This window comes from Siphateles boraxobius, unplaced genomic scaffold, assembly GCF_051911475.1.
Source record: "Siphateles boraxobius isolate OS27281-9 unplaced genomic scaffold, OSU_SipBor_1 135, whole genome shotgun sequence".
NCBI classification, from domain to species: domain Eukaryota; kingdom Metazoa; phylum Chordata; class Actinopteri; order Cypriniformes; family Leuciscidae; genus Siphateles; species Siphateles boraxobius.
Window position 1 is genome coordinate 1187151 of NW_027508739.1, and position 22850 is coordinate 1210000.

The 22850-nt window shown below is 32.5% G+C and overlaps 1 protein-coding gene across 2 annotated transcripts in view; it reads right to left on the reverse strand.

The window, feature by feature from the left end:
- tdrd3 (tudor domain containing 3) overlaps positions 1–22850 on the reverse strand; it is a 33614-nt gene that overhangs the window by 9702 nt on the left and 1062 nt on the right. For both annotated transcript variants that reach the window (XM_077229788.1, XM_077229787.1), the window contains exons 2-10: positions 22629–22719; positions 22398–22463; positions 21840–22000; positions 16383–16524; positions 14779–14850; positions 14548–14697; positions 6120–6269; positions 3064–3235; positions 961–1083 (exon numbers count right to left, since the gene is read on the reverse strand). In XM_077229788.1, coding sequence (XP_077085903.1) covers positions 961–1083; positions 3064–3235; positions 6120–6269; positions 14548–14697; positions 14779–14850; positions 16383–16524; positions 21840–22000; positions 22398–22463; positions 22629–22719 — 1127 coding nt within the window. The remainder of the gene's footprint in view (positions 1–960; positions 1084–3063; positions 3236–6119; positions 6270–14547; positions 14698–14778; positions 14851–16382; positions 16525–21839; positions 22001–22397; positions 22464–22628; positions 22720–22850) is intronic.

Consider the following 22850-nt stretch of genomic DNA (forward strand, 5'->3'; position numbering starts at 1 on the left):
ATACAACATACTTGCTATCTAGTACAGGTATCTGTAAATATTTTTATTTTCTTTTTGGTTTTCTCAAACTGATATTTGATAAGAAGTACCCGCATATATATTGACCTGTGACACATCAGTTTGGTACTGTAAATATGGTTTGATATCTTACATGAGTGATTGCTCCTTTATCTGTTGCTGTAAACATTCTTTTAGTGAAGCACAAAAGACTTCTGGTGAAGACACAGTTTGCATTATAAAAATACACCTAGAATTCATTCAGTCATCACTATCCACTATCCAATGACTCAAATTCCATACTTTTCCAAACTGCGTAGGAACCCTAACAGTATATAAACAAACTAAACACTATTACTATTTAAAAGGAACAAAATAAGCCATGATATTAGCCAATTCAGATATCAATAATTCAAAGAAGCCCTAATATTGGCCATATGTGAGTGATATAAGTGAGTTAAACTGCAGTTCATCCACTGGCCACTAGTGACCGGCTGCAAAAGACAGTCAATCCCATAGACCCCCATGTTAAAATGCCCAACTTTACAGCAGAAAAAAACACGTTCACAGCCTGATGCAAAAAGTGGTTTTGGTCTATATAGCTAATTTTGCCCTTCATGACGACTGTGATAGGGGTGATTTTTTTTATAACTCATCCGTTTAAATTATATTAAGCCTTAAAGTTCTGGATAATTAAGGGAATGGCCACTTGAGTGACAGGTGGATTGCCGCTGATGTCACTACTAGCCGTTTGTCTGCTGTCTGTTAGCGTCACGTCACCTCAGCTAATCCGCCTCGCTGCTCATTTTCGGTTTTCTGGGAGTTATGCGCTGCCAAGATGGCAACGGCCAGCTCCGCCCACTTTGGGCTTCAAAAATGCTCCTTAGAAACACTACGGGTGACGTCAGGAGTCTATAAAAGCATCAAAAAACATAAAGGTGAAATAAATCTGATGTACGGTACCGTCAATGGAGAATGTCCCCATTTTAGACTCTAGGAAGTCAAACAGTGTGCTGGGCCCAGACGGTCTTCCTCCCGCTTCCTCATCCTCATCTGGTCTGGAACGTCCCCGTCCACGACCCTTTCCTTTTAGAGAACAAATACAGTGTCAAATTACAAGGACAATTGTGCCAGTGAGTTTCTGAGCAGGTTACAGAACTTTTTGTGCTCTCCTCTCGCCTCTGTGTTCGTATTCAGCATGTCCGATTGGTGTGCGATATACAGCGTGATTTACTCTATTAAATGCATTTATAATGCCCTAAATATTCAAGATAAGGGGGGGAAAATACCTCTGTATGGCTTTAATATTTATATAATTTAACATAGTTAATCAATATCACACGAAGAGTGCATGTCTTTGTAAATATCAGCATGAGAACAAATGTGATATTGATTTTATACAACAGTTCAATAAACAAGAAGTTAAAATTAAGTCATGACTCACATTTTTAGACAATATTGCCTGTTTTTGCTCTATTTCAACAACAAAAATAGTTCCAAGCAAAGCAACAGGAATTTTTTGCATCTCTGAGCAACACACGGTGAATGAATGTAGTGGTTGAATGAATGATTCAATGAATCACTCATTAACACTGACTTACTAATGGGTTTTAATTACACATTTAAAATATATTTTTTTTATTATCATTTCTGATATCAATATTCAACTTTTGTTGTTTAAAACATCAAAACATTATTTATGCATTCGTAACTGCAAATTTAAATGTATTCATGTCCCTCTGAGCTGCATGAAATCTGTGTAATTGCATCTAAATTCCAGATATAATTTTTTTGTCAATTTCGCACACTCCTAACGATTGCTCTGCATTAACGTCCTGTTTTTATAATATTTCCACACAAAATTACATTTTGAAAAAATAATTGCAATGCAGTTTGTGTGCAAAGTCCGAAACAGAGATCGGCCAAAATGAAACAAAATCCTGCCGTTTTTTCCTCTAAACACACGATTGGCAACTGGCCGATTTTGTTTATCAATGGGTTTTATTAGATTTGATTTTGTTTTATTGCAGAGTGAACTGAATACACAGGAAAAAGGGACCTACGCAACAAAGAAAACGTTCACCCTAAAACGAATCCTACGAGTCTTCTAAGAAACCAACACAATCCTGCCCTACATTTGCTACTTTCTTTCATGATAAGCTGCGCATCTCGCAACTATCTGAAGGTTTCTGATGTTTTCTCGGCCAGGGGTAAAACCAGTACTGATTACCAGGGCCCCGAGGGGAGACAGGGCCCTTGAAAAGTCTGGAATTTAATTTATTTTACCTGGATATTTTCATTTCCTAATGAAGGTCAAATGAAATGTAAAGTTAGTGTATTGGCTGATTAACTTGGTTGACTTGGCTGACTACATTTCGTATACAAAAAAGGAAAGACTATCTAATGTGTCACGGTCCCACCCCTTGCTAATGCGCCAAATGGTTTAGTCCATCTGCACTTAGTTAGTTGAGCATCTGGTGGAGCGCAAACTTCTGCTGTAGAAATGTCTTTCTCAAAGAAAGCCGAATCAGGCCACCAAAAAAGAAAGGAAAGACAGGAGAAGGAAAGAAAACAAAATGAGGGGAAACAATTGGTAACTGACTTCTTTTCAAAGAAAGGTGAGCACAAACTAGAACACGAAATCTATAGTGCTAAACTGCTTGAATATCTCCACTATCGTTAGTGCTAAAAAAATAACTGAGACAACCCATTGAAAGAGCAGAACAAACACATTCAGATGATAATTTGGTTATACATGTAATCTGAGGTAAAGGCTAAATAAATAAACTGTACACTAACAATGCTGTTTGCACACAACACAGCATTATAATAACAGGTTTAATTTTAAATGTATAGGCTATATCTAAAATTAGTAATAAAAGGCTAATCAGTGTCATAGTGGTAGCTCATCGGTAGCTATAGCAACATTATATTTATGTCAGATTTAGTAGAAGCAGATCGTAACATTGTGAAACACATGGCCCTCAGTTTGAGGAACATGGGCGCCCATCAGGACTGCCTATGCGTACGGCCCAGGACCCTGTTCTCGGCACCCGAAGGCTTTACCTCGAGGAGGCGGGCGGCTCTGCTCGGTCTGGGCCGCTTTGAGCTGGTTTGTTTCGGTGAGCAGGAAGTTGAGGGCCGCCTCCAGGTTATTGTTGTGATCCAGCAGGGCTTGTCTGGCCGCCTCACGGTTGAACCCCATCTCCATGATGTCCCTCAAAGCTCGCTCATCGACCTTGAACAGACAGCAGCAAACATGAAACCGCAGAAAATGAATTTGATGAACTTGAGGGTCATCGAGCACTGCATTAAAATCCATCAAGCAAGGGACAAAAGAACATGTAGAAAACATGCAGAGCACTTCTGGAGTACAAAAATAAAACCGAAAAGACAAGGACACAGAGGGGACACATCGACTGATATTTGATGCAGAGAAGGCATTTACTTGCTACTCTACTGGCATTAGAAGAAAATAATGGCATATAATTATAAATAAAAGCCCATCATTAAATTTTTGGGCACTTAAGATGTTTTTCCAGATTGTTATTTAAGAAACACAGTAGAATTAGAATCTATTAGCAGTACCTTCATGTCATTTTTTTAAAGAAATGAATAGTTGTATTCAGTATACAGCAAGGACCCATTAAATCAATCAAAAGTGACAATTTACCCCAGCATATATCCTGAGCATGTCCAGTCATTCACATATTTCCGAAAGATGTACGCAGGACTGTAGAGGCTATATTAAAGATCAAAATACCATTCCAATGGTATATCTTCTATCTGGGAAATCTGGATTTGCATGAAAGCAATTATATACACCGATGGAGAATATTCCTGGCCGCGGCTAAAAAGCCTCTTACTCGTTCATGGCTTCAACCTAACTCACCCACTATAGAGGACTGGAAAGCAATTGTAAGTGCCTTACATTTTCTTCAAGAAAATGTTTGTGGAAGAGATGGAAGGAATTTGTAGGAAATTGAGTAATTATATAACAGATGTAATCATAGACTATTATTGGAAATAAAACACTAATGATGCAAAGATGCCACTAGACTGCACCCCTTTTTTTCTGTTCTGTTCTTTTTTTTATTATACAGGAATGGACATTTATACATACATATATATATATATATATATATACACAGTCATGGTCAGAATTAATGGCACCCCTGGTAAATATGATCAAAACTGGCTGTAAAAATAAATCTGCATCGTTTATCCTTTTGATCTTTCATTAAAAAAATTAGCAAAAAATCTAACCTTTCATTGAAGTAAAAGAATTGAAAGAGGGGGGGAAATCACATTATGAAATAAATGTTTTTCTCCAAAACACGTTGGCCACAATTATTGGAACCCCTAGAATTTTTTACGAGTAAAATATCTCTGAAGTATGTTCCCATTAACGTTTACCTTTTTTTAGCACACCAGGGTGACTAGGAACATGAAACTGTCTAGCTATGACTTCTTGTTTCACAAGAGTTTAAATATGAGGAAACACAAAGGCTAAATTCCATTTTTCATCCATCACAATGAGTAAAACCAAAGAATATAGTTCTGATGTGCATCAAAAGATTGTTGAGCATCACAAAATAGAAAGTGGCTGTAAGAAAATAGCTAAAGAATTGAAAATCCCCATTTTGACGATCAGGGCAATAACTAAGAAGTTACAATCAACTAAAGATGTTATGAATCTGCCAGGAAGAGGACGTGTGTCTATATTGTCTTAATGCACGGTGAGGAGGAGAGTTTGAGTGGCCAGACACTCTTCAAGGATAACAGATGGAGAATTGCAGAGATTAGTTGAGTCTTGGGGTCAGAAAGCCTATTTTTAAAAAAATCAAACAACCCCTACATCACCACATGTTGTTTGGGAGGGTTTCAAGAAAAATCCTCCTCGCTCGTCCACAAACAAACTCCAGCATATTCAGTTGTCAGACACGACTGGAACTTTAAACGGCACAGGGATCTGTGGTCAGATGAAACTAAAAAAAAGAGCTTTTTGGCAGCAAACACGCTAGATGGGTTTGGTGCACACAAGGATAAAAAGTAGCCCATGTGTACAATTTAATGTACCGTTGGATCTTTAATGTTGTAGGTATATTTTTCTGCTGGAGGTCCTGGACTTCTTTTTCAGATACATGGCATTGTGGATTCTATCAGATATCAACAGATAAAAAATCAAAACCTGACGGCTTCTGCTAGAAATCTTATAATGGGCCATGTTTGGATCTTCCATCTGGACAACGATCCAAAACCAACATCAAAATCAACACAAAAATGGGTTACGGAGCACAAAATAACCCAGGTTCTATAAATATTACAAATCTATTTATAGGATGTCAGCTGGACTGAATTTATCCAATGTATCCAAGAAAAATACTTTTTATTTTATAAAAATAAAATAAAAAAAATTGACAATTTACAATAAGGTTTCATTTAATGTATTAACTAACAATGTGCAATACATTTGTTACAGTATTTATTAATCTTTGTTAATGTTAGTTCATAAAAATACAGCTGTTCATTGTTTGCTCATGTTAGTTCACGGTGCATTAATGTTAACAAATACAACTTTTGATTTCAATAATGTATTAGTAAATGTTATAATTAACAAACTAAGAGTAATAAATGCTGTAGAAGTATTGTTCATTGTTAGTTTATGTTAACTAATGAAACCTTATGGTAACGTGTTACCAAAGAAAAGCATCAAATCATCATATTATAGTGATTTCTGAACGATCATGTGACACTGAAGACTGGAGTAATGATGCTGAAAATTCAGCTTTGATCACAGGAATAAATTACACTTTACTATATATTCACATAGAAAACAGATTTTAAGTCTAACAATATTTTTAAATTTTTATTGTATTTGTGATCAAATAAATGCAGCCTTGTCGCGCAGAAGAGAAAAACATCAATAAAATCTCTGTTCAGATTCCCAGATCTGTGCAACAACACTAAAACACATACTTTATGATACTTGCAAGTAACAAAGGCTTAAATAATAGTGAGTCTTCAGTCTATTTGGATCTTCATTTTTTACGGTTCATTTCAACTTTAAAACTGCTGACAAAACACTAATTTTTTTTTTAATGCTGATCTTTGCATCTTACCAAATCTCTGTAAACTCCTTCGGACTTGTTCTCCGTCCAGGGCAAGTCTCTCTCCTCTCTTCTTCTTTGATACGTGTCTCGACTCCTGTAGGAGGATCCTGGATTGGCAAGGTTTCCTCCGGCATTCCCTCCACCACCAAACGTACGCGTCTAGAAGAAAACAGAGCATTATGAAAAACACAAAACACTGATGCAACTCCTGCATTTTAAGATCAGATTTCTTCCATTAATACACACGAGTATAGCACAAGGAACAACAATTCTGGACATCATGAGTGTGTTTTGCAAGTTTAAATCAAGCTGTGTTTTGAAACACAGTCCAGGTGCTGTATGGGCAAAGGGTTAAATTATTTCCGTGGAGTTCACTTATCACGTTACATTCATAATTACATACTCGAAAAACAAACATTTCTTAATTAAATATCGGAGAATATTAAGTTCACCCATGGCCTGAGGATACAGTCATGAGAATGAACAAATTCAATTATATACTGCTTTAATGCATCAATATTCTATTATCAAAGGTGCTATTATGTTGCAGGGGATGAAAATTTTATTTATTTTGAATTGAAATGCAAATATCGTTGTGAAGAGAGTAAATTCTGTAAAGTGCTGAAATCTGAGGGTTATATGTACACTACACTTCAACGGTTTACAATAATTTTTAATGTTTTTGGAAGAGTCTTCTGCTCAACAGGGCTACATTTATTTGACCAAAAATACAGAGAAAACAGTCATTTTAAATCGTAATAATATTTCAATGTGAATATATAGTAAAGTGTAATTTACATGATCTTTGTATTTATATGATTTGCAAAAGTTTAAAAAAATAAATTAATGCTTTTATTCCGCAAGGATGCAAAAGTGACATTGAAATACATTTGTAATGTTAGAAAAGATTTTATTTAAAATAAATGCTGCTTTTTGAACTTTCTATTCATCTATGATTCGTGAAAGAAATACAAAAAAATGAAGCACAATAATAATGATAACCAATTTTAAATAATTGCGCACCAATTAAAATTGACAATAACTGAGCATCAAATCATCATATTATAGTGATTTCTGAAGGATCATGTGACACTGAAAACTGGAGTAATGATGCTGAAAATTCCAATTTAAAATAATATTTTCACTGTTTTACTATATATTCACATAGAAAACAGCTGTTTTATACTATAAGAATATTTCACTGTTTTACTATATATTCACATACAAAACTGCTGTTTTACTATATATTCACATACAAAACTGCTGTTTTACACTATAATAATATTTCACTGTTTTACTATATATTCACATCAAAACTGCTGTTTTACTATATATTTACATAGAAAACTGCTGTTTTACACTATAATAATATTTCACTGTTTTACTATATATTCACATAGAAAACAGCTGTTTTACACTATGATAATATTTCACTGTTTTACTATATATTCACATAGAAAACAGCTGTTTTATACTATAAGAATATTTCACTGTTTTACTATATATTCACATACAAAACTGCTGTTTTACTATATATTCACATACAAAACTGCTGTTTTACACTAATATTTCACTGTTTTACTATATATTCACATAGAAAACAGCTGTTTTACACTATGATAATATTTCACTGTTTTACTATATATTCACATAGAAAACAGCTGTTTTATACTATAAGAATATTTCACTGTTTTACTATATATTCACATAGAAAACAGCTGTTTTATACTATAAGAATATTTCACTGTTTTACTATATATTCACATACAAAACTGCTGTTTTACTATATATTCACATACAAAACTGCTGTTTTACACTATAATAATATTTCACTGTTTTACTATATATTCACATACAAAACTGCTGTTTTACTATATATTTACATAGAAAACTGCTGTTTTACACTATAATAATATTTCACTGTTTTACTATATATTCACATAGAAAACAGCTGTTTTACACTATGATAATATTTCACTGTTTTACTATATATTCACATAGAAAACAGCTGTTTTATACTATAAGAATATTTCACTGTTTTACTATATATTCACATAGAAAACAGCTGTTTTACACTATGATAATATTTCACTGTTTTACTATATATTCACATAGAAAACTGCTGTTTTACACTAATATTTCACTGTTTTACTATATATTCACATAGAAAACAGCTGTTTTACACTATGATAATATTTCACTGTTTTACTATATATTCACATAGAAAACAGCTGTTTTACACTATGATAATATTTCACTGTTTTACTATATATTCACATAGAAAACAGCTGTTTTACACTATAATATTTCACTGTTTTACTATATATTCACATAGAAAACTGCTGTTTTACACTAATATTTCACTGTTTTACTATATATTCACATAGAAAACAGCTGTTTTACACTATAATAATATTTCACTGTTTTACTATATATTCACATAGAAAACAGCTGTTTTACACTATGATAATATTTCACTGTTTTACTATATATTCACATAGAAAACAGCTGTTTTACACTATAATAATATTTCACTGTTTTACTATATATTCACATAGAAAACAGCTGTTTTACACTATGATAATATTTCACTGTTCTACTATATATTCACATAGAAAACAGCTGTTTTATACTATAATAATATTTCACTGTTTTACTATATATTCACATAGAAAACAGCTGTTTTATACTATAAGAATATTTCACTGTTTTACTATATATTCACATACAAAACTGCTGTTTTACACTAATATTTCACTGTTTTACTATATATTTACATAGAAAACAGCTGTTTTACACTATGATAATATTTCACTGTTTTACTATATATTCACATAGAAAACAGCTGTTTTACACTATGATAATATTTCACTGTTTTACTATATATTCACATAGAAAACAGCTGTTTTACACTATAATATTTCACTGTTTTACTATATATTCACATAGAAAACAGCTGTTTTACACTATAATATTTCACTGTTTTACTATATATTCACATAGAAAACAGCTGTTTTACACTATAATATTTCACTGTTTTACTATATATTCACATAGAAAACAGCTGTTTTACACTAAAATATTTCACTGTTTTACTATATTCACATAGAAAACAGCTGTTTTACACTAATATTTCACTGTTTTACTATATATTCACATAGAAAACAGCCGTTTTACACTAAAATATTTCACTGTTTTACTATATTCACATAGAAAACTGCTGTTTTACACTATGATAATATTTCACTGTTTTACTATATATATTCACATAGAAAACAGCTGTTTTACACTATAATATTTCACTGTTTTACTATATATTCACATAGAAAACAGCTGTTCTACACTATAATATTTCACTGTTTTACTATATATTCACATAGAAAACTGCTGTTTTACACTATGATAATATTTCACTGTTTTACTATATATATTCACATAGAAAACAGCTGTTTTACACTATAATATTTCACTGTTTTACTATATTCACATAGAAAACAGCTGTTTTACACTATAATATTTCACTGTTTTACTATATATTCACATAGAAAACAGCTGTTTTACACTATAATATTTCACTGTTTTACTATATATTCACATAGAAAACTGCTGTTTTACACTATAATATTTCACTGTTTTACTATATATTCACATAGAAAACAGCTGTTTTACACTAATATTTCACTGTTTTACTATATATTCACATAGAAAACAGCTGTTTTACACTAAAATATTTCACTGTTTTACTATATTCACATAGAAAACAGCTGTTTTACACTAATATTTCACTGTTTTACTATATATTCACATAGAAAACAGCTGTTTTACACTATGATAATATTTCACTGTTTTACTATATATTCACATAGAAAACAGCTGTTTTACACTATAATATTTCACTGTTTTACTATATATTCACATAGAAAACAGCTGTTTTACACTATAATATTTCACTGTTTTACTATATATTCACATAGAAAACAGCTGTTTTACACTATAATATTTCACTGTTTTACTATATATTCACATAGAAAACTGCTGTTTTACACTATAATAATATTTCACTGTTTTACTATATATTCACATAGAAAACTGCTGTTTTACACTATAATATTTCACTGTTTTACTATATATTCACATAGAAAACAGCTGTTTTACACTATAATATTTCACTGTTTTACTATATATTCACATAGAAAACTGCTGTTTTACACTATAATATTTCACTGTTTTACTATATATTCACATAGAAAACAGCTGTTTTACACTATAATATTTCACTGTTTTACTATATATTCACATAGAAAACTGCTGTTTTACACTATAATAATATTTCACTGTTTTACTATATATTCACATAGAAAACAGCTGTTTTACACTAATATTTCACTGTTTTACTATATATTCACATAGAAAACAGCTGTTTTACACTATGATAATATTTCACTGTTTTACTATATATTCACATAGAAAACAGCTGTTTTACACTATAATATTTCACTGTTTTACTATATATTCACATAGAAAACTGCTGTTTTACACTATAATAATATTTCACTGTTTTACTATATATTCACATAGAAAACTGCTGTTTTACACTAAAATATTTCACTGTTTTACTATATTCACATAGAAAACAGCTGTTTTACACTAATATTTCACTGTTTTACTATATATTCACATAGAAAACAGCTGTTTTACACTATGATAATATTTCACTGTTTTACTATATATTCACATAGAAAACAGCTGTTTTACACTATAATATTTCACTGTTTTACTATATTCACATAGAAAACTGCTGTTTTACACTAATATTTCACTGTTTTACTATATATTCACATAGAAAACAGCTGTTTTACACTATGATAATATTTCACTGTTTTACTATATATTCACATAGAAAACAGCTGTTTTACACTATAATATTTCACTGTTTTACTATATATTCACATAGAAAACAGCTGTTTTACACTATAATATTTCACTGTTTTACTATATATTCACATAGAAAACAGCTGTTTTACACTAAAATATTTCACTGTTTTACTATATATTCACATAGAAAACTGCTGTTTTACACTATAATATTTCACTGTTTTACTATATATTCACATAGAAAACAGCTGTTTTACACTATAATATTTCACTGTTTTACTATATATTCACATAGAAAACAGCTGTTTTACACTATAATATTTCACTGTTTTACTATATATTCACATAGAAAACAGCTGTTTTACACTATAATATTTCACTGTTTTACTATATTCACATAGAAAACTGCTGTTTTACACTAATATTTCACTGTTTTACTATATATTCACATAGAAAACAGCTGTTTTACACTATGATAATATTTCACTGTTTTACTATATATTCACATAGAAAACAGCTGTTTTACACTATAATATTTCACTGTTTTACTATATATTCACATAGAAAACAGCTGTTTTACACTATAATATTTCACTGTTTTACTATATATTCACATAGAAAACAGCTGTTTTACACTATAATATTTCACTGTTTTACTATATATTTACATAGAAAACAGCTGTTTTACACTATAATATTTCACTGTTTTACTATATATTCACATAGAAAACAGCTGTTTTACACTATAATATTTCACTGTTTTACTATATTCACATAGAAAACTGCTGTTTTACACTAATATTTCACTGTTTTACTATATATTCACATAGAAAACAGCTGTTTTACACTATGATAATATTTCACTGTTTTACTATATATTCACATAGAAAACAGCTGTTTTACACTATAATATTTCACTGTTTTACTATATATTCACATAGAAAACAGCTGTTTTACACTATAATATTTCACTGTTTTACTATATATTCACATAGAAAACAGCTGTTTTACACTATGATAATATTTCACTGTTTTACTATATATTCACATAGAAAACAGCTGTTTTACACTATAATATTTCACTGTTTTACTATATATTCACATAGAAAACAGCTGTTTTACACTAAAATATTTCACTGTTTTACTATATTCACATAGAAAACTGCTGTTTTACACTAATATTTCACTGTTTTACTATATATTCACATAGAAAACAGCTGTTTTACACTATGATAATATTTCACTGTTTTACTATATATTCACATAGAAAACAGCTGTTTTACACTATGATAATATTTCACTGTTTTACTATATATTCACATAGAAAACAGCTGTTTTACACTAATATTTCACTGTTTTACTATATATTCACATACAAAACTGCTGTTTTACACTAATATTTCACTGTTTTACTATATATTCACATAGAAAACAGCTGTTTTACACTATAATATTTCACTGTTTTACTATATATTCACATAGAAAACAGCTGTTTTACACTATGATAATATTTCACTGTTTTACTATATATTCACATAGAAAACAGCTGTTTTACACTAATATTTCACTGTTTTACTATATATTCACATACAAAACTGCTGTTTTACACTAATATTTCACTGTTTTACTATATATTCACATAGAAAACAGCTGTTTTACACTATAATATTTCACTGTTTTACTATATATTCACATACAAAACTGCTGTTTTACACTAATATTTCACTGTTTTACTATATATTCACATAGAAAACAGCTGTTTTACACTATGATAACATTTCACTGTTTTACTATATATTCACATAGAAAACAGCTGTTTTACACTATAATATTTCACTGTTTTACTATATATTCACATAGAAAACAGCTGTTTTACACTATAATATTTCACTGTTTTACTATATATTCACATAGAAAACAGCTGTTTTACACTATAATATTTCACTGTTTTACTATATATTCACATAGAAAACTGCTGTTTTACACTATAATAATATTTCACTGTTTTACTATATATTCACATAGAAAACAGCTGTTTTACACTATAATATTTCACTGTTTTACTATATATTCACATAGAAAACTGCTGTTTTACACTAAAATATTTCACTGTTTTACTATATTCACATAGAAAACTGCTGTTTTACACTATGATAATATTTCACTGTTTTACTATATATTCACATAGAAAACAGCTGTTTTACACTATGATAATATTTCACTGTTTTACTATATATTCACATAGAAAACAGCTGTTTTACACTAATATTTCACTGTTTTACTATATATTCACATACAAAACTGCTGTTTTACACTAATATTTCACTGTTTTACTATATATTCACATAGAAAACAGCTGTTTTACACTATGATAATATTTCACTGTTTTACTATATATTCACATAGAAAACAGCTGTTTTACACTATGATAATATTTCACTGTTTTACTATATATTCACATAGAAAACAGCTGTTTTACACTAATATTTCACTGTTTTACTATATATTCACATACAAAACTGCTGTTTTACACTAATATTTCACTGTTTTACTATATATTCACATAGAAAACAGCTGTTTTACACTATAATATTTCACTGTTTTACTATATATTCACATACAAAACTGCTGTTTTACACTAATATTTCACTGTTTTACTATATATTCACATAGAAAACAGCTGTTTTACACTATGATAACATTTCACTGTTTTACTATATATTCACATAGAAAACAGCTGTTTTACACTATAATATTTCACTGTTTTACTATATATTCACATAGAAAACAGCTGTTTTACACTATAATATTTCACTGTTTTACTATATATTCACATAGAAAACAGCTGTTTTACACTATAATATTTCACTGTTTTACTATATATTCACATAGAAAACTGCTGTTTTACACTATAATAATATTTCACTGTTTTACTATATATTCACATAGAAAACAGCTGTTTTACACTATAATATTTCACTGTTTTACTATATATTCACATAGAAAACTGCTGTTTTACACTAAAATATTTCACTGTTTTACTATATTCACATAGAAAACTGCTGTTTTACACTATGATAATATTTCACTGTTTTACTATATATTCACATAGAAAACAGCTGTTTTACACTAATATTTCACTGTTTTACTATATATTTACATAGAAAACTGCTGTTTTACACTATAATAATATTTCACTGTTTTACTATATATTCACATAGAAAACAGCTGTTTTACACTATGATAATATTTCACTGTTCTACTATATATTCACATAGAAAACTGCTGTTTTACACTATAATAATATTTCACTGTTTTACTATATATTCACATAGAAAACAGCTGTTTTACACTATGATAATATTTCACTGTTTTACTATATATTCACATAGAAAACTGCTGTTTTACACTATAATAATATTTCACTGTTTTACTGTATTATTTATCAAATAAATGTGAACATTTGACCGGAGATGTTCATTCATTCCACTAAATCTTCAAACATATAATTGCTAATAGTGTTAAAAACATCTCGTAATAATGGTCATGAACGCCAGCACACCTCTTTACTCTTGGCGACCTCAGCGATAGCAGCGGTTCGTTGTTTCTCAAACTCGTCGTTGTCGTCAGCAGATTTGACAGTGTTCGTGCTCTGAAGAGTCTTCCTCTGATCCAGAGCTCTGCTGTCCACCTGCTCCTTATGAGCACATTTCTACACACAGATCACAGCAGATTATACAACACTGCTCTCCTGGAGAATCAGAACAACAGATGTAAAGCGTTGAGTCCTGACCTGTCCGAAGGGAACGAACGGAGGAGGTCCACCTTCTGCTCCGATGTTCCTGCGGTTGTGCTTGGACAGGCTCTTTTCAGAAGAAAAAGGGTTCATTATATACAGTCAAACCAAAATTTATTCAGGCACCTTCAACATTTCTCACATTATCCCAGTTTATTCACTATAGTTTAGAAAATGGTAATAAAATATGACAAGAACTCAGTTTATATTTCTCAGGTTTTGTCCGTCCTTCTGTTAGACTCTCACACATGAATTATGTTGAATATCTGTCCGCTGTTAAATTTAACTACACAATTAGATAATACCAGTTTAGCTCAACCAGTCACCAAGCAATGCTTCATGTTGTTCAGTCTGTGCTGTAAAAAGCTGCATTAGTTATTAAAGAAAAAAAAAATTCAGCAAAACATGATCAGCTCAAAGTGTCTGAATCATTTTTGGTCCCAAATTGTTATAAATGTTACTGGTAGTCACTATATGAGGAATTTTTGGGTATAATATGTCCCAGTTTACTTTATTTTGCTCTCCTCACTTACATAAATTAACTATAGAGTCCTGCACACACTAATAAAAAAAATCCCGAGAGGGGAGCAAATCTTTGGACTGAAGTTATTTACCCATCAAGGTGAATAAAGAAATGTGCCTTATGCTTTCTGGCTTTGATTGATAATTAAAATAAATCTTCTGTTGCCAGTGTGTCATCCATCAGTGAGCTGAAACATGATATTTACAGATGGCTACAGGCACTGCTGTTTCTGCTTGACACCGCGGCTTCGCTTTCTTAACTTTTAATGAACACAACCTTTAAAGAGGGCATATTTTTATTTTTCAATATGTTACACGTTCGCATCTCTTCATTCCTCCCTAGAGCCCACTTAAAATGTTAGTCAAGCTTTCTTGCACTAAAAACATTTAGTTTTTATGATTTTAGACCCACTTTCTGAAATTTTGAATTAAAACCAAGTTTGTGCCACAGTATATTTAATAATTCTATATGTAAATTTGCTCTGTTGTGATTGGCTGAGCTCCATGTGCTGATGTCGTTCAAAAGGCATCTCAACCTCCAGACCTTCAAATCTCAATCTATTCACCATGCTCAGTAAATAATTATTTTCCGCTCTATTTCTGTCTTCCACTTTTTCATTTTTTATGTTACATATTTACTTTATCGAATTAATTATTTGTAATAAAATTATTGGTTGTCTCCATCTGCTTTTCTGCTTGTTTGAGTGTTATAATAAGCAGATTGCTTGTCTCTTTGTCTGTCAACTGTTTGTATTATTTTGTGAAGCGACCTTGGTTTCTTGAAAGGCACTATAAAAAATAAAAATATTATTATTATATTAAAAGGACGTGTCAAATTGATAAACTCAGACATATTTCAAATGAAATTAGCATGGTCATTACACAGTAGAGTGAACCTTTATTTAATAGAAGCAAGAAAAAAAAACGTTGCAGTAGTGCGTTGAAGCTTGCAACGCCAAGGTCATGGGTTCGATTCCCAGGGAAAGCAAGAATTGATAAGAATGTAAATGTGTACCTTAAAACGCAATGTTTGGATAAAAGCGTCTGCCAAATGCATACATGTAAAACATGCCTCTCACCCTCTGCAACTCCCACTTCTCAATCATGTGATCCACCTCGCCGCCGAGAACGGAGATCTTGGAATCGTCCAATAGCAGAATGCCGTTCTTCACCTGAACGGCCCCCAGGAGCTTCACTTTGGTTCCAGGTGGCGTGTTCAGACTGAAAGTGGAGCAGAAATTAAAGTGGATCGGTCATTGAACAACAGCAGTGGTAAAATCAAATAAACCGAGGAACACTGAAGTGGGTAAGATGTTTTTGAAAGGCTGTATTTATTTGGTCAGAAATACAGTAAAAATTATGAAATATTATTACAATGTAAAATAGCTGTTTTCTATGTGAATATATATTAAAGTGTAATTTATATCCTGTGATCAAAACTGAATTTTCAGCATCATTACTCCAGTCTTCAGTGTCACATGATCCTTCAGAAATCACTATAATATGATGATTTGATGATCAAGAAACATTTATGATTATTATCAATGTTGAAAACAGTTGCGCTGCTTAACATTTTATAATAAAATTTAAAAAATGATTTTCTTTAATTAATAGAAAGTTCAAAGAAAAATACGTTGTTTTTTTTGCAACAATGTTTTAGTCTTTTCTGTCACTTTTGATCACTTTAATGTGTCCTTGCTGAATCAAAGTATTAATTTCTTACAAAAACAACTAAATATAACTGACCCCACTTTCCAGATCATAAAAATGAAAAGAAAGGAAATCATACAGTATTTAAACCAACAACAAAAAAAGCAATGGCTATTATTTTTGCAAACTTTAAGATCTGATAAACATTTTCCACACAAATTTCACTTTATTCAGATTTTATTCTCATTAAAATAAGAATTTGGGAGGAAAGTGTGCATAATTGACATGAAGAGAAGGCACAGTCTTAAGTCTGTTTATGATAACTACCAATATACTTTCTGAATTTTTCCTTTTGATTCTGGGGTAAAATGTGAGCACGGGATTTTTAAGAGACCACAAAATAGGTCAATTTTCCTAATTTGGCGTCTGCAATGACTTTCCAGAAAGTGGTGGTGAGAGAATTTAAAATTCATAATTGCACTTCTCTGCTTTACTTGCTTCTATTTCCTGGTTGTCAATCAGGGTTTTTTTTCTCTGATGTGTTTCAGCTTTAGTAAGTGTGGGGCATTTGCAGTAAGTTGGGATTAAGAACTGGCTGTTTGACTTTAATTAAAGATTAAAGGAGGGGGGAGAAGGGATGGATTGAGAGAGAGGAAGAGTCAGAAACTCTATTTTGCACTCACAAACACTCTAATACCCCGAGGAGAGAAGTGGAGCAGTGAGTTTTCCAAAACGCAGGCTTATTTCCTCAAATGTGCGCACCCTGATCAAATGTTAATGCGACGCTCTGCACTGCAGAAGAAGCTCCTGCTAAAAATACATGCTCTCCTAAACTCGCCCTGAAGAACACTCGTTAGAAGAGGAATGACACAGCCAACTATTGCAAATACAGACTTTCCTGACCAGTTCATCGACACAAACTCAGCCGATACGATACGAGCCGTCAGACAAAACACGCTTGGCTTTCGGTTCATTCAAACAGCTGCACTTTCATTCGAAGGGTGAAAATAAAAATAATCATTTGAAAAGAGCGACACCAAAACTGAAATTGCAAAGATTTTATGCATTTAGCAGAAAGATTAATTTTTTTATATTACTTAATTTTTCCCATGCAGTCAATAATTGTAACCCTTAACACTCGTCTTGACACATTTAAACAAGTTTTTTTCTGAGAAAATGCCTTAAAATAGCTTGAATGTAACTCGACACCCTTGCTTCATGAATATGCAAATTAGGGAAGTGACGGTATGAACATTTCACATCACGATTATAGTGACCAAAATTATCGTGATTATCAATATTATCACGGTTTTGTTAAAACGAGATGAAAGTGTTCAAAAAGAACTGATGCTCACACTGAAAACATTTCAACAAGTTTTATATCTGAAAATCAACAAACAACAAATAAAACAAGCAGCTCTATGCACTTTTTAAAGCAAGATTCTATTCCGTGGCATTTCCTTCCTTATAATGACCGTCGTCAATTATAAAACAGCGCACATCCATGCAAATTAGTCCCCGCCTCCACTCACTCACAGCGGCTCGATTACCTGATCCACTCGCTCAACTGTAGTAAACGCGACACAATTGCAAGTAAAAATATTGGTTTAATTCAGCCAAACATGTTTGAACCAGAAACTGATTCAGAAGAATGAATCATACAGGATCGTCTACAAGATCATGAATCATGACGCGTTTTATACAATGTCGGACACAATCATAATTGATATGATTAGACTTTGGCTCGACTACGTTATCAAACAGCTAATAATGTGTTGCTAATGTCACACACACATGTTCCCGTTCACCATCTCAGAGTCACAGCCACGCCCCCTCGTGACGGTAGTTTTCAGGAGGAAATACTCTACACCCCACAGACACAGAAACAACATTAAAACCTTGATTTGGTTAGTGATTTGTATGCATTAAGCATCGTATTCCTAATGTAAATAACTAAGGTAAACCCTCACTTTATAAGCGTGCAACGCCATCAAACACACGTTGCAATAATGCATGTCCACTGTGTGTTTGTAATTCTGAACGGGAATGAAGGAGGCTTTGAGGTCTAATGAACAGTGGACAGTTTCATTCTGTATGTGTAGAGAGAGAGAGAGCGAAGGAACAGATGAATAAAGAGCGCTCTGTTCTTCAAACGGCACAACAACAGTCTCCACCTGTAGTCGCTGGCCGACGGCCACCAGTGATGGAGACGTGGGATTGGTGGGATCTGGGCCAATCAGAGGGTCTGAAACTGGGGTTCAAGGAAGGGGAGTACAAGAAAAGCACCGAAAAAGGTCATTTGAATTTGAAGCGGCTTTATTTTGTAGATTACACAGTGTCAGATTCCTTGGATTTGTGTTTGACAGTGTAAAAAAAATGATTTTTCAAAGTTGCAAAGCTTGTTGAGTACGTTCATATTTCCCGATTAATTCAATGCGTTACTTGCTGTTTCTTAGTAATCATTTGTGAAATATAATAGCAATTCCTGAGTGAAAATTGGGGTTATTGATTTGAGCAAATACTTATTATGTATTAAACTTTCACAATTCAAAGCTTTAGATACACTATTATAAGTTTTATGCAGTTTTTGCATATTTTATGCAGTTAACGAATTCATTAAAGGTACACTACGTCTTTTTTTATTTTTATTTAAATTAACAAATTTAACTAACGAGTCAATACATCAATCCTTTTTTCAAAACGTCAATTGACCTGTCAGGATTGTTTTGGAGGGATATTGCGTACATGCGTCTCCTGATAGAGTAAATAGAGTAAAGTTGCTCTTGCCGTGTGTGTGTGTGTGTGTGTGTGTGTGTGTGTGTGTGTGTGTGTGTGTGTGTGTGTGTTCAGATGTTAATCGTCACAACGAGTGAGAAAGGTTGACGTGGAGCCGCTAAATCTTCAACAAACGGATATATATATCGTAATAAAACACGAATAAACATCGGCTTGGCTTTTCAGAGATGGAGAACTGCAGGATTTGAAATGTAAACGCGACGCAGAGATGATGGTGTTTTTATTACTCAACAGGAGAGTAAGTGTGTTATTGAACAGACGAACTGTCATATGTGTCTCTCTAACAGAGTTCACTGTAAAGCTTTATATGTTGTGAAGATTTATATTTCATTATGGTTGTTTCAGCTGTGCTGGAGTTTATTTTCAGGGAAGTATCGTCTCTATAAATGGGTAAAACTACAGTAACGTGAGATCCTTTAGTCTAAACTGGTCATATCTGAAGCCTATAGTGACTGTTTTATGAGCAGAAGGATAATCTCTCTCTTTTAGTTATGAGAAAGAATCATATTCATCCTCAGAGCCGAAGCACAACCAGAACAATGTTCTTCTGTAAAGAAATGCATGCAGTTTTGTTTTTTTAAGAGCTAGAGAGCCAAAAGTCAGTGTTCCTTTAAAAAAATAAAAAAAAATTTAAAAAAGCGTCACATTCTTGGCATGTACATGCACATTGACACGGTTTTTCCGCATTTCAAAATGACATTGATGTTTTAAGTACATTGAGTGAAAGAGAAAACGAGCCTGAAGTAACATCAAAAGCAGCGCAGTGACACGACCCTGAACGACGCGTAGAACCGTGAACATCAGTTCAGTGTGTGTAGCAGAAACACTTCTCTGTGCAGCGCTCCACTACATCAAAACCTCTTTCTTCTGACTCCAGGAAATTACAGAACCTCTTATCATATTAAGAGCTGCGTTTAATCAAACCCTGGGTTTCTGGCCTCACTATGGGCCACTTCACCGTGTCTGACGGCCCGAGACATTATTTCATTAAATTACCCCGTCCAATTAGACGTGCTTCAATTAAATATTGGAGGTACTAGATTTTACAGCCACAAGAAATTCTGTGAAGTTTATAAAATCGCAGTTACTTGTCGAATCTTGACGTTTGAAATCAATAAGCTTGATCAAATTAGACAGAATTTCTAATAAACCATCATGTAAGGAAGGAGGGAATGTGCAGAATTCCATGGGAACAGATTCCACTGTTTCTGAAGTGTGCAAAGTACGCATAAATGTGCACTGGAACTACATGGATTTCAGAATCCCACAATGCAATGCACTTGATATTGCATTACCTGAAGTAACATAAGGCATAATTTTAACATCTCTTTCTCTATTCGTACAGATACTGTGAAAAGAAATTCCAGGACTTAAGGACTTTTCAAGCACTACTTTTCTGGTTTTCAAGGACAATAATCAGAGATCACACTTATCAAACAATGTCTTTGATAAGGATTTTTTAAGGTTTTAAAAAATACAACTTACAACGTATTTAATAATATATATTAAATACAATGTTTATAATGACTACAATTGGTCAATAAATTATATTTTATATTATAATATTGGCGTTGGCCAGTTCATTTTGCTTGAAAAGATTGTATTTGTGTTTTTTAGAAGAATTTTTTTCCTTATATATTGTATTTTAATAAGTCAAGCACTTTTCAAGCACCTCTTCATAAAAATGGCTGTTTTCAAGGGACTTAAATTTCAGAAAGTCAAATTCAAGTACTTTAAGCACCTTGTACGAACCCTGTCTATTTAATCAGAGTGTCATGAGAGATTTTTACACAACTTTATATCAAAATACAAGACATGATAACGATGCCCGCTGAATTAAACATGCAACATAATGAGGTCATGTAACAACAATGCAACACACTCCTGTTTGATTATTTAACGCTGCATTTCGCATACTGTTTCACACACTTCTTTTAAATAACAGGCAGTATTAGTGCTAACACAGTACACTAGTGTTCAAACAAGTTTGGGGTCTTTTGAAAGAAATTAATACTTTTATTCAGCAAGGATTCATTAAAAAGCGCAGGAATAAAGATGCAAATATCCTCAGACACACACACGAGCTGTACCTGATTTTGGCCAGATGTTTAAACTCGAGGCCAGTGCACAGTGTGTGTCCGTCTGTCATCTGCACACGCAGCATCCTGGGGGCCGCCTGCGACTCCTCGTGGTCTTTAGAAGCAGCGACATTACGAATCTTCTGCACCTGAAGGACACACGGACCCTCCAACTGTGGCAGAAACACAGGGATCTTGCATCATACACACAGAAAATACACTAAGCTAAGATGGATGTAATAATGCATCAAGGGTTTCAATTGTTGTTACAGAGAAACACAGCTCACGGTCATTATTCAGCAGAATCATCATGTACTTTCGGTCAAATTAATGTTTTTTAACTCATTTTTACCCCTTAGTTTTAACATTTATTTCCATTGCGTCCTGCTGATGTTCTCTTTAATAACAGCGCCATCATGTGGGCAGAATTAGCAAGTGCATGAAGTCTATTTACTGTATTTGCTGGACAGTGTCATCTATGCATTATTCTGGATTTTAGCTTAAATCAAATGGCGAAATCCAATCCATTTTCTAATGATCAACATAAGTCAAGTCAGTTAACTTTAATACCTTTTCTATTCGGCCACTGTTGATGTCCGCCGGCAGAAAGCTCTTTCCTATGGGTCTCAGATCATTCTGTGGATTATATAATATTAACATTATAAGTGTTCATGTGTGGCGGCTTCTATGGAGAGCCGAAAGCCGGATTATACATCATCACAAATAGACAAAGAAACACAACTGGTTTATAAATGTGAGACTTTTGAATATACTGACAATAATGTCAAATATCAGTCTTACATTTAACGCTACTTGGATGATGTCATTCAGTGATGTTTTCTCCTTCTCTGAAGAACTTTTACACTCCTCTATTCCTTCATCTGTAAGGTACCTGTGAAGAAAAGTGAGGATTTAGAACAAAAGAGTTTGATTTACGCAGACATAATCACACATTACCTGTATCAGACTACTTTTAGATTACTTTTGACCTAGCTCGTTTATCACTTCAGATTTAAAGAGTTA